Source organism: Hemitrygon akajei, chromosome 8, assembly GCF_048418815.1.
Source record: "Hemitrygon akajei chromosome 8, sHemAka1.3, whole genome shotgun sequence".
In the NCBI taxonomy this organism is placed as follows: domain Eukaryota; kingdom Metazoa; phylum Chordata; class Chondrichthyes; order Myliobatiformes; family Dasyatidae; genus Hemitrygon; species Hemitrygon akajei.
Window position 1 is genome coordinate 160847456 of NC_133131.1, and position 13123 is coordinate 160860578.

Genomic DNA, 13123 nt, shown 5'->3' on the forward strand with positions numbered 1-13123 from the left:
GAAAGATTAGCTTTATTTGTCATGTACATCAAAACGTACAGTGAAATGCGCTGTTCATGTCAAATCAAATCGTGAGGATTGTGGGGGGCAGCCCACAGGTGTTGCCACTTTTCCCGCACCAACACAGCCAACAAGTCATTAACCCTGAATGTATGTCTTTGGAATGTGGAAGGAAACCAGAGTGCCGGGGGAAACCCACACGGTAATCGGGAGAACGTATGAACTCCTTACAGACAGTGACAATATCAGACTTCGATCTTACAGTTGGTGCTGTAAAGCGCTGGATCGATGCTGAGGTGAAGGTCACAGTCTTTTCCCTATGGTAGGGGACCATAAGCTATAGGAGAGCAGAATTAGGCTTACTGAGTAGTCTGCTCCAACGTTTCATCATTTCCCTCTCGGCCCCAATCTCCTACCTTCTCCCAGTGAGAGGGGAAAGAGGACCTGAGGGACAATTTTTCTCACACAGAAGGCGGGGTTACATGGAACAAGCTTCCAGAGGAAACGGCGAGTACAAATATAGCATTTAAAAGGCATTTGATAGATACGTGGGTAGGAACAGTTTTGAGGGATTCAGGCCAAGCACAGGAAAATGGGACTAGCTCATGTAGGCGACTTGGTCAATGTGGACAAGTCGGGCCAAATAGCCTCATTCTGTGTTCTACAACTCTATAACTCTGATATAAATGTTACTAAATCAGTGTTGGTGAAAGAAAGGAACTGATAGTGAAGCTGACCCCTCATTCTACAGTAACTCAAGGTTGTGAATGTTAATCACTGCCACTCAAGGTAATCCTTTTTCATCGTCCCTGGAGATAAGTCAGCTTTTGACATCACCCTGTGTAGTTCTAATGCCAAACTACTGGTATAGATTGAAACACAGTGATCGTGGAAATGTTGGTTCTTGTAAAACCAACTGTGAACACAAGAGAGTCTGCAAATGCTGGAAATCCAGAACACACAAAATTGCTGGAGGATCTCTGCAGGACAGGAGGTATCTAGAGGGGCATACAGGACTGAATTCCTCCAGCATGTTGTATGTTGCTTTATTGCACAGCTAACTATGATATCCTGTCCTGAATATAGCAAATTCCAGTTTTAGTGTTTTGCAGGTTCAATTACCAGTGGACCCGAGGTAAAATCAATATATAATAATTCTATGTGTTAAGAATTGTGATTTCTAGATTTTTTCTCAAACACATTCTCTCTACCTGAGGAGAACAAGAACACCTTGGAGGCAGAAGAGTAATAACCAGATAGTACATCAACTTGAACAAGGACAGCGGGCAGAGTGAGCAATTGTTCATTGTTCTTCTTCCTAAGGTAAAGTTGAGAGCAGTGGACCTCATAAACTGTCACTTTCCTGCTCACGATGTATCTTCTGCAGTAGGTTAACTTCTCCTTTCACAATTCCTTGTCCTTCTAAACCTTTCATCAGTAGATCAGCTGTGTTTTTATCCTATGTCTCCCTAAGAAGAAGATCAGTGAGGCTGAGTAAAGAACTTTAGACCCTTCAGCTTTTCATTGGGGCATCATAGCATTTCTTTCCACTATGCTAATTGTGTTTGCAATAATACAACTCTCTGACATTTATATAGTGACCACTTTATTACATTACCTGCACATTAATGTAAATATCCAATCAGCCAATCATGAGGCAGCAACTCAAAAGCTTTGGTTCTTCAGACCAAAAATCAGAAAGGGGAAGAAAAGTGAACTAAGAGCCTTTGACCATGGAATGATTGTTGGTGCCAGACAGGGTGGTTTGAGTATCTTAGCAAGTGCTGATATCCAAGGGTTTTCACACAGAACAATCTCTAAAGTTTGCAGAGAATGGTGCAAAAAAACCCCAAAAAACATCCAGTGAGCAACAGTTCTGTGAATGAAAATGCCTTGTTAATGAGAGAGGCCAATGGCCAGACCTGCTTAAGTAGTCAGGAAGGTGATAGTACCGTAACTCAAATAAGCACACTTTACAACACTGGTGTGCAGAAGAACATCTCTGAACACACATATCAAAAATTGAAGTGGGTGGACTACAGAAGATCATGAACATACCCTCAGTGGCCACCTTATTATGTACAGGAGGTACCTAATAAAATAGCCACTGGGTGTACATCTTCCAAAGCAGAAGATTAGTGAGGATAAGTAAATAAAAAACCTCTGAAGCCCTAGGCTCTTCTTTAGAGCCTCATAGCATCGTTCCCACTACGTTGACCATGTTTGTAATAACACTGCTGTCTGATATTTCCTCCAGACTCTGTTCTATTTTAGCACAGCATTTGGAGAGGCCAGAAATTCTCATATCAGCCTGCTCCACCTCTCATGGTTCCTTGCCTCTCTCCCAATTGACCAAGTGATTTGTTCCCTTTCTCAGCTGCATTTGATTCAATCAAATCCACTGGTCTCCTTCACTAACAACTAAAAGGGACATCACCTTCCTTTTGCTACTTTATTTTCTTCAATTAAGGTAAGAGCATTCTCAAGTTGGGCTAAATTTAATTACGTAGAAGGATTCCACTCACCAGTAAATACTTTGAACATCTTCCCAGCACGCACTGTTCTGTGAACGAATGCTTTATCTACACTGACCTTTTGCATTTAGTTTCCATTTATATATCATTAGTTCGCACCTAACACCACTTCTTATTTGTTTGATGTTACGGTGTTTGCTGAGCTTGGTAATCAGCTTGTGGATGCTTCATCACCAGTGCACAGTTGTTGGGTGTTTCTCTCTGGGAATGCTTGCATTCATATAATGCCCCCACCCCCCAGTTTGCTTCCCCCGATTCTGATTGGCTACCCCTTCAGCTGACCTTTCAATTCTATTGGCTTGTGTTCCTTTGGCTCTTAGGAGTTTGTAGATGGCATCTATTTCAATATGTTTGTTTGCAGAGTTATCAGAAGAGAACCACGCTTTTAAAAATTCTCGTGCCTGCTTTGTGTTTGCCTGCGCCTTTGTTTGGCAAGCTAATTGCCAAGATCGGTGTACACTGTGACATCAATCACCTCAACCCGAGCTACCAATATTCACCACCATCCTAAGCCGTTTCCTACCACCCATGATTACTTAGCAGTTCTATAAACTTTGCAGTTTTTAGCTCATTTAACTCTTATTCTCCAACATCTTACAGTTTGCTCTTTTTTTTTTAACTTTTGGAAAAAGGTGTCATTGAAACCTGGTAACTGAGAAAACGGGAACCCAGTTCCGTTCTTCTTGGTTAATTTCTCTTTGGACACTCACTCCGCCTAACGCTGCATCCTCCTTTTCCTCAGACTTCTCCCACAGCACCTCCTACATCTAAATGACTGTAGATGAGCATAGCAGACACTGAAAACACCACCACTTGCAAAATCCCCCTACATTCTGTATTAACTTGGGAAAAGCCTATTGATCCTGTATTGCCACCGGGGAAAAAAGAACCATGGAATCTCTGCTTAGTAGTATTGGACAAGTACTTTCACCACACAGACCACAGCAGTTCAAGAACATGACTTCTGACAGTGAATTAATGCTGGCTTGGCCAGTGACACCCCTGCTCTACAATTTATTAAATAAATAGAACAATTCTAAGGTTTTTACCCATAGAAACCTGCCTGAAAAACAATTCAAAATGTTCATTGCAATACACACAAAATGCTGAAGGAACTCAGCAGGCCAGGCAGCATCTATGGAAAAGAGTCCTGATGAAGGGTCTCGCCCCGAAACGTTGACTGTTTACTCTTCTCTATAGATGCTGTTGAGCTCCTCCAGCATTTTGCTTTGGATTTCCAGCATCTGCAGGTTTCCTTGTGTTTGTCAAAATGTTCAGTACTCTCCACCATAAAAGTTCACGAGGGTGCATTCCGGTGGCGCGGGTGCATTCCGGTGGCGAGGGTGCATTCCGGTGGCGCGGGTGCATTCCGGTGGCGCGGGTGCATTCCGGTGGCGAGGGTGCATTCCGGTGGCGCGGGTGCATTCCGGTGACGCGGGTGCATTCCGGTGACGAGGGTGCATTCCGGTGACGAGGGTGCATTCCGGTGGCGAGGGTGCATTCCGGTGGCGAGGGTGCATTCCGGTGACGCGGGTGCATTCCGGTGGCGAGGGTGCATTCCGGTGGCGAGGGTGCATTCCGGTGGTGCGGGTGCATTCCGGTGACGAGGGTGCATTCCGGTGGCGAGGGTGCATTCCGGTGGCGAGGGTGCATTCCGGTGACGCGGGTGCATTCCGGTGGCGCGGGTGCATTCCGGTGGCGAGGGTGCATTCCGGTGGCGAGGGTGCATTCCGGTGGCGCGGGTGCATTCCGGTGGTGCGGGTGCATTCCGGTGGCGAGGGTGCATTCCGGTGGCGCGGGTGCATTCCGGTGGCGCGGGTGCATTCCGGTCGCGAGGGTGCATTCCGGTGGCGCGGGTGCATTCCGGTGGCGAGGGTGCATTCCGGTGGCACGGGTGCATTCCGGTGGCGCGGGTGCATTCCGGTGGCGCGGGCTCACTGGGCTGGAAGGGCCTGTTACTGTGCTGCATCTCTAAATAAATAAGTAGAAACTTCCATTCGGAGCCCCAAAATTGTCAGCTTTCTTACAAGCACCTTTAAATAAACTTAGCCAGAAAATAGGACACATCAAAAGAGGCTTGGTTAAAAAAAAGTCCTAACACATCTACAAATTGATTTCTCAAATTGCAAATACCTACTAAAGATCTGCATCTTTTACACTACACTCTCATTTTCCAATGCAATGGAATGTATTACATTGATATTTTAATTTGCACCTCAGAGGGAAAGTTGACTTCAGGAAGAACATTAATCATCCTAAAGTACGAATACAGATTATATTGATCCAATTTGGTTAATTCACTTTCTGGGTTTGAACTTTGTTTGGCATTTCTTGTCCTTCTCCAGTCCACAATTTGCTAGCGAGGAACAGCAGTCCCCGTGAGATTAAGCACTAAATGCCAAAGGGTTGAGAGTACCCAGACTCACACCTAGTGAAGCTGAATTTTGCAGCACCGTGATATCCCTAGTAGAATTGTTGCCATGGAGCTCTGCAACCCACATCCAATCCTGACCTCTGGTGGCATCTCTGTGGCATTTGCACATTCACCCCACAACCATGGGTTACACAGCCTCTGTGCATTGCCCCTTATGTGTATATGAGTGGTAGAATATAAAGGCATGATAGCAATATGGAGAGAATAAAATAGGTTATGGTAGGATGAGTGCAAAATTGGCTGTTTGGTGTACTCAGTGAGCCTGCGTCCCTAATGTATCTCTGTAGGCGTCAATATTTTCAATTTAAGATGTTACTGTGTGTTATCTGGAGAAGAATGTGCAGGGGATGGTGAACCTTGGTGCTCAATACTCATGGGTTTTATAGGATCTGCACTACCATACAGAAGACCAGTGTATTGGGTTCAAGGGGCCACCACAGGTTCCCCTCCACACTGGATTAGCCCACATTGGTGACAACAGCTCATTATCCTGACAGCACACTTGGTGCACTAGTATGAGAAGAATGAATGTTGAAGATGATATTGAACTTGGGGGCTGTGGTTCAAACCAAAAATCTAAGCAAGTGGAAAGTTCTCTCTCATGGTCCTGACCTGGGCAAGGTAAGACTCTAGTCATTATGGTGTCTTCCCTTTGATCAAAGTTCCGAGTAAATTTATTATCTAAGTACATATATGTCACCATATACTACCTTGAGATTAATTTACTTGTGGGCATTCACGGTAGGACAAGGAAGTACAATAGAATCAATGGGAAGCTACACCCAAAGACTGATAAGCAGCCAATGTGCAAAAGACCAGTTATGCAAATACAGAAAATAAATAAATAATATTGAGAACATGAGTTGTACAGTGCTTGAAAGTGAGTCCATAGATTGATGAATCAGTTCCTCAATGCCCTGGAAAAGGTTTCACTGCTAATGTAATGGTTTCTCTGTAGCAGCAGTGTTTGGGTTATGACTAGAGATAACAGGGGCTTTGGAATGTGCGGTGCCCAGTGAAGGGAGTGTTTTTTTCTTGTTGTGTGCCTGAGAGCGAGGTGCTCCAGGTCTTTTGTTTGGTGGAAGTTGAAGAGAGAACTATGAAAAACTATACAAAAGACTGACAAACACTCGATGTGCAAAAGAAGACAAATTGTGCAAATGCCAAAAGTAAATAATACTCAGAGCAAAAGCTGTAGAGTCCTTGGAATTAAGTCTGTAAGTTGTGGAGTAAGTTCAGAATTGTGGTGAGTAAAGTCATCTATGCTGGTCCAGGAGCCTGATGGTTGAAGAGTGATAACTGTTCCTGAACCTGGTGGAGTGGGACCTCCTGCCCAATGGTAGTAGTGAGAAGAGAGCATGGCCTGGATGGTGGAGATCCTTGATGATAGATGTTGCTCTCTTGCGGTAGCACTGCTTGGAGATGTGCTCCATAGTGGGGAGGGCTTTGCTTGTGATGGACTGTGCTGTATCCACCACTTTTATAGATTCTCCCATTCCTGGGCATTGGTGTTAATACACCAGGCCATGATGCAACCAGTTAGGATACTCTGTACTGTGCATCTATAGAAGTTTTTCAAAATTTTAAATGACATGCAAAACCTGCGCAAACATCTAAGAAACTTGGTCAACCATCTGAAAGGGACAACAGCACACGGGCATTTGTTGTTCTTATATCACAGACGTAAAACATGAACTGAAGAAGATGGGGCCAGCGAAAAACGCAACTAAAGACGACATCCTTTAGACAGTTCACAAGCTTCTTTTACTCCTACTGTCAAATACAATTCTGCTACTCAGCTAAGCATCATTGGAACCTGTGATTTGGGTTTTGATGTTGAGTTTTCAGGCTGATTGAGGGATCTGGCGCTTTGCAGTCTCCAAGGGAGTTCAGCGAGGTTTAGAACGGCATGCACGGCCTAGAGGCCAAGAATCTTGGAAACGGGGCATGAGCCCACGTTCGACTCCATCGACTCCGACAGCAGAAATCGAGTGGGTGTTCAGCCTCATCTGCCTGCATGTGCCAGTGTCTCTCAATCTCTCTCTCTCTCTCTCACTCCCCCCACCCCCCTCACTTGCTGCTACCAGAGGAAGGTGCCAGCATTTGACTGGTCTCTCTCTCCCTCTCACTCCCTGTTGCTGGAGGATGGTGCTGGAGTCTTGGGCCTTGAGCAAAGTTTAACTGACATAGTTTGTGGATTGGATCCTGCAGTTCATGTTCAATGTGTTTCTAATTTCTGGTTACTCCTTTATTTTATGGTTATTTTGTGTGATTTTGGTTGGGGCAGACTGGTTCTGCAACCTGTTGTCAACGAACGACAGCATTAAATTGAACTAAACTGAACATTCATCAGCTGTTTCAAGGACTCTCTGCTTTTGATAGTTAATACTCTGTGTGTGTTTTCCCCATTTTTCCCGTTTGCATGATTTGTTCCTATTTTTGTACAATGAGTGTTTAGTAATTTCTTTGAACAGGTTCCATGGTGTTTCTTTGTTTTGTGGCTGTCTGTGAGAAGAAGAATTTCAGGGTTGTATATTGCATAGATACTTTGATAATAAATGTACTTTGAATCTTTGAAATCTTCTGTCATTCAAGACCAAAGGTGTTCCTTGTTGAGAAAAAAATCATTTGTAAATCTGAATGCTACATTAACCTCCAAAGCTCATTTGCCATCTAGTGGTGTAATGTGATGTTCAGCTGTGAACATGAAGGCCCATAGACACATTGGGAACTTTCACTCATATTGCGCCTCTAACGTAACAGAATGATCCAGTGTTTTACAGGAATATTAACTAAATAAAGTGATAAACCATTTTCAGGTTAGGTGATCCAAAGCTTGGCCATGGGAACGAAATATTAATGTTAAACTTTAATATTAAAAAGCACCAGGACAGGGGTGAAAACAAAACTGCAGATGCTGAAATTCTGAAATAAAAAGAGAACATAGTGGTTGGGCAGCATCTGTGGAAAGGGAAGGCAGGTTAATGAGTGTTCTGAAGTAGGAGATTGAACTTAAAACAATTACTGAGTCTCTTATAAAATCCGCCAGTCCTGATGAAGGGTCTCGACCAAAACGCAACAGTACTCTTTTTCATAGATGCTGCCTGGACTGCTGAGTTCCTCCAGCATTTTATGTGTGTTACTGTATCTCTTGCTTGTTTTCCTTTCCACAGGTGCTCTTTGACCTGATGGGTGTTTCTTGCGTTGCCTGTTTTATTTCAGAATAGTTCAACTGTTCAACATCCTGTGTCTATTTATCATCTTTATGGCCTGTTAACCATGGGTCATCTGGAGTTTGCTGTAGCAGTTTAGCAGTCTGCTAAAAACAACAGGCTTTTTGCGGTGGAGCCTATAGTAAATGTGCAAATCTGATCTGTAGCTATCAAGAGGTGACAGCACACCAACCAGAATAATGAGGCTTCATTGCTTTACTAAGCTTTACTAAGCTTTACAAAATCACACTGATTCTAAACACGGAAATGAAAAGTCATGCAGAGAAAACAAAAGAAAGGAGAAAGACAGACTGAATTGAAAGAAAAATAAGAAAGGAAAAAAAGTGTTACAATTCATTTTAATTCTCCAACAAAAATATTAAAATCTGATGGAAAAAATGGCTGAGAAATTACTGGATCCCAGTTAAGACTTGTCATGGTGTTACTTTCCTTTGGAACTACAGTTATATAAAATTAGCTTTATTTGCCACATGTACATTGAAACATACAGTGAAACGCACCACTTGCATCAAGTCAAGTCAAGATTGTGCTGGTGGCAGCCCACAAGTGTTGCCGCACTTCCGGCGATGACACAGCATGCCCAAATCCATAGATCTTTGGGATGTGGAAGGAAACTGCAGCAACCAGAGGAAATCCCACGCAGTCACAACGTACAAACCCCTTACGGGCAGAGGCAGAAATTAAGCCTCGATCGGTGACCACTGGCGCAGAAACAGCATTATGCTAACTGCCACGCTACCCTACCGCCCATTTCTTGTGCAGTTCTTCGTACATTTTCTGCATCATTTCACCGGGATGATCATGCTTCAGAAGAATCAAGCTAACTTAAACAGCTACTTGCAAATTTCCACTTTTGGGTCATTGAAAGCTGTTGTCCAATTTACTGTTTAGTAATAATTATGCACCCATAGCCTTGAAGTTACTTTTAGTTGGAGGTCTCAGGCTATAAAGAGCTGCAGCTAGGCAAACTTACCTTGACAATACCTTTCTCGTCTACAGCTTCTACAACCAAAGACAAAAACAAAGACATCTTGGGAATCCAATCATCTCCAGTAATGATTTCTCCATCTATTTCTCTGTCAGTGCTGGTCTAGTATCCTGAAATTTTCTACCCAGCAACATTATGCAAATATTATCATTACAAATAGGAAGCATACCACTTTCATCAGGCATCTGAAAATAGACAATTACTACAGCCCTACCCTAGTGCATTAAGCAGTTCAACATAATTTTTTAAATTGCTTATCTGCAGGTCCACAATTCCCACCAAAATTAAAAGAGTTCTAGGTTTTATCCCAGGGGCCAATTCTTCAGCAAGACCAGACCTTGCTATGAAGTCCCAGAACAACATTCAATAATGGACCTGACTCCAAATATTTGTCTGTTAATCCCCAGTTCACAGTCCATGCATGCAAGTGTAAAATTAACTTCAGTTTGAATTGTTAATTGCCAATAGCTCCATTCAGAACCACCACCAGATAAACTCAGTCCTGTAACTATTAAATCACCTTTTGCAAGTACTGTGTTACCAGAATCTTCCAACCTAACCCCCTCTACCTATACAATGTGCACTCTTGGCATATTGATATGCCTAAGAGTCTTTTAAACACCTATTTCATATTTGCTTCCACAACCACCCCTGGCACCACATTCCTGGCACACAACTGTCTCTGTGTGAGAAAGCTTGTCCTGCACTACTTAACTTAGTTTAGCTCTCTAGCTGACCCGAATCCCAATCCTGTTTCAGCAGATATGATGATCATTTGGGTGCATTTAACCAATATACTCACCACTGGAATGCAATGGGTCACTCCATCACCACTGTCTATTACCAAGCCTGTTAATGTGCGTTCTCCCACCTGCCGTGAGGTCCACGATGCGGCTAAGGCTAGCACAGCCTGCAATTTAAAATAAATCCCGAAAGGTTACACATTGTTGTATATCCAGTAGAATTTGTACATGATATTAATATATATAAAATATCATCCATTTCTCTGAATAGCATTTTAGCAAAATTGTATTTCCTAATTCTAAATATGCTGCACTGAAAAAATCATATCTTCTGCTGAATTCAACAATTCCGGAAAAAAAGATAGATAGATAGATACTTTATTCATCCCCATGGGGAAATTCAACTTTTTTTTTCCAATGTCCCATACACTTGTTGTAGCAAAACTAATTACATACAATACTTAACTCAGTAAAACATATGATATGCATCTAAATCACTATCTCAAAAAGCATTAATAATAGCTTTTAAAAAGTTCTTAAGTCCTGGCGGTTGAATTGTAAAGCCTAATGGCATTGGGGAGTATTGACCTCTTCATCCTGTCTGAGGAGCATTGCATCGATAGTAACCTGTCGCTGAAACTGCTTCTCTGTCTCTGGATGGTGCTATGTAGAGGATGTTCAGAGTTTTCCATAATTGACCGTAGCCTACTCAGCGCCCTTCGCTCAGCTACCGATGTTAAACTCTCCAGTACTTTGCCCACGACAGAGCCCGCCTTCCTTACCAGCTTATTAAGACGAGAGGCGTCCCTCTTCTTAATGCTTCCTCCCCAACACGCCACCACAAAGAAGAGGGCGCTCTCCACAACTGACCTATAGAACATCTTCAGCATCTCACTACAGACATTGAATGACGCCAACCTTCTAAGGAAGTACAGTCGACTCTGTGCCTTCCTGCACAAGGCATCAGTGTTGGCAGTCCAGTCTAGCTTCTCGTCTAACTGTACTCCCAGATACTTGTAGGTCTTAACCTGCTCCACACATTCTCCATTAATGATCACTGGCTCCATATGAGGCCTAGATCTCCTAAAGTCCACCACCATCTCCTTGGTCTTGGAAGGGATTTGAGATAATTTAATGTTCAGTGAAAACCCGAACCCCAATCCTTGTAAAGGAAAACAGAGAAAATTAATGTGGTGTATAGGCAACTAGGAAGGCAAATGGGAATTAGTCTTTTGTTTCAGTCCAGGAAAGTAAGAAATATCTTGCCTACAGATATTTGATGAGGTGATTCCTACTGCACAGTACCGTCTCCTTATTTAAGGGATTGATAACTACCATTGAAGGTAACACAGCAAAGATTCACCAGAATGATTTCTGGGACAAGAAGTCTACCTGATGAGGAAAGGGGCTGCCTTAAACACAAGGGATTCTGCAGACGTTGGAAATCCAGAGCAAAGCACAGAAAATGCTAGAGGAGCTCAGCAGGTCAGGCAACATCTATGGAAAGGAATAAACCGTCAACATTTTGGGCTGAGACCCTTCATCAGGACTGAAGGGACAGTCATATTGTCTTATGGACTATACCACCTCTCATTTGTCTGAATTGCAAAAGTTCCCTAAGGGTTTGACAGGGTGATGCTGTGACAATATTTGCCCAGTGGGAAAGTCTAGAACTGGGGGGCACTGCATCATTGTAAGATTTCAGCATTTAAGCAAGATGACTGAGACATTTTTTCTTTCAGATGGCAGAATAAGCTGAGTCATTAAATATATTGGGAGTGAGGCTGATGAATCAAACTGGAAATTAACAGGACGAAAGGAGAGGGAAAAACAAACCAAAATGAAGGGAACAAAATGAAGGCTAAGAAGAGTTACGGACAAATAGGGCCATAGAGTCATAGAAACCACAGAGCACCACAACATAGAAACAGACCCTTCAGTCCTTCTAGTCTGTGCTAGCCTAGTTTGCAATTGTGCAAATAAAGAAGAGATACAAGAAACTGCAGATAGAGTCATTGAACAAGACAGCACAGAAACTGGCCCTTCAGCCCAACAAGACTGTGCTGGAAATATGTTGCTCGTATTGAAAATAAAAACAGCTAAGGGAGTTAATAATGCCAAAAAGGTAAGTCCAAAGACATTGAGCTTAATGCATAGAGCATTTGCAATAAATTCAATGATTCAACAGCACGTAGATACAATTGGTTACAATATTGACACACAAGCATGGCTGCCGGGTGAACAAGAATGAAATGAACATCCAAGGGTATTCAACATTTAGGATGGTTAAGCAAAGGAAAAAAATGTTAAGTTGTTCATTAAGGAGGATATCAATGCGGATGGACATTGGCTCAGAAAATCTTAATACAGAATCTGACTGTGAGGAGTGCGCTATATATCATAGATAAATCGCCATTGTCCATTGCGCCCAGTCAGAAATTGAATTAAACTTAAAATTAGAGATGCCTTCATTACAGATTCAACTTCAATCAATGTTGAATTTAATCTACTGTGAGGCAAAACTTTAGAAATATGTCCAAAGGTCAATATAAATTTATCATCAAAGTATATAAATGTCACCATATACAACCCTCAGATTAATTTTACATAATAGTATCATCTTACATAATAATATGTAGTTATCTTACATGTTTGTTCAGCAGCTGATCAGAAAACAGGCTATCCTAAATGCATTGTGCAATGATTAGCAGTCTTTTTGTATGTTGCCCTTTGGGGAAGAGTGAGCACAGCATGATGGAATTCTTCATTAAGATAGAGAGTGAAGTTATCAAAACAGAAACTAGGGTCCTGTATTTGAACAAAAGAATCTTTGAAAGAATAAAGTACAAATTACTAAAGACAGATTGGGGATAGTCAATGGGTAATAATTAAAGAAAAGGCACATATAATTTGCAACAATTGTCCGTTCCTCCATGACAATCAAATAAAGTTAGCAAAGGGAAACTCGACTGTGACTTGAGCGATGTTATTAGATTTAAAGAGGAGATGTATACAATTATCATAGAAATGCAGGGCTGAGGACTGAAAACATTTTAGAATTCCAGCAGAGAACAAAATGAATGATTAATAGGGGAAAGATGGATTTTGTGACAAATCTACTCTACATGTGAAGAGAAAGTCTGGATAAACAATCATCAGAAGGGAGGGGAGGTAATTATGACTCAGAACAG

General features: G+C 42.3%; 1 protein-coding gene across 10 annotated transcripts in view; it reads right to left on the reverse strand.

The window, feature by feature from the left end:
- actr3b (actin related protein 3B) overlaps nt 1-13123 on the reverse strand; it is a 95747-nt gene that overhangs the window by 33741 nt on the left and 48883 nt on the right. For all 10 annotated transcript variants that reach the window (XM_073054920.1, XM_073054917.1, XM_073054915.1 and 7 more), the window contains one exon: nt 9992-10099. In XM_073054920.1, the coding sequence (XP_072911021.1) occupies nt 9992-10099 (108 nt within the window). The remainder of the gene's footprint in view (nt 1-9991; nt 10100-13123) is intronic.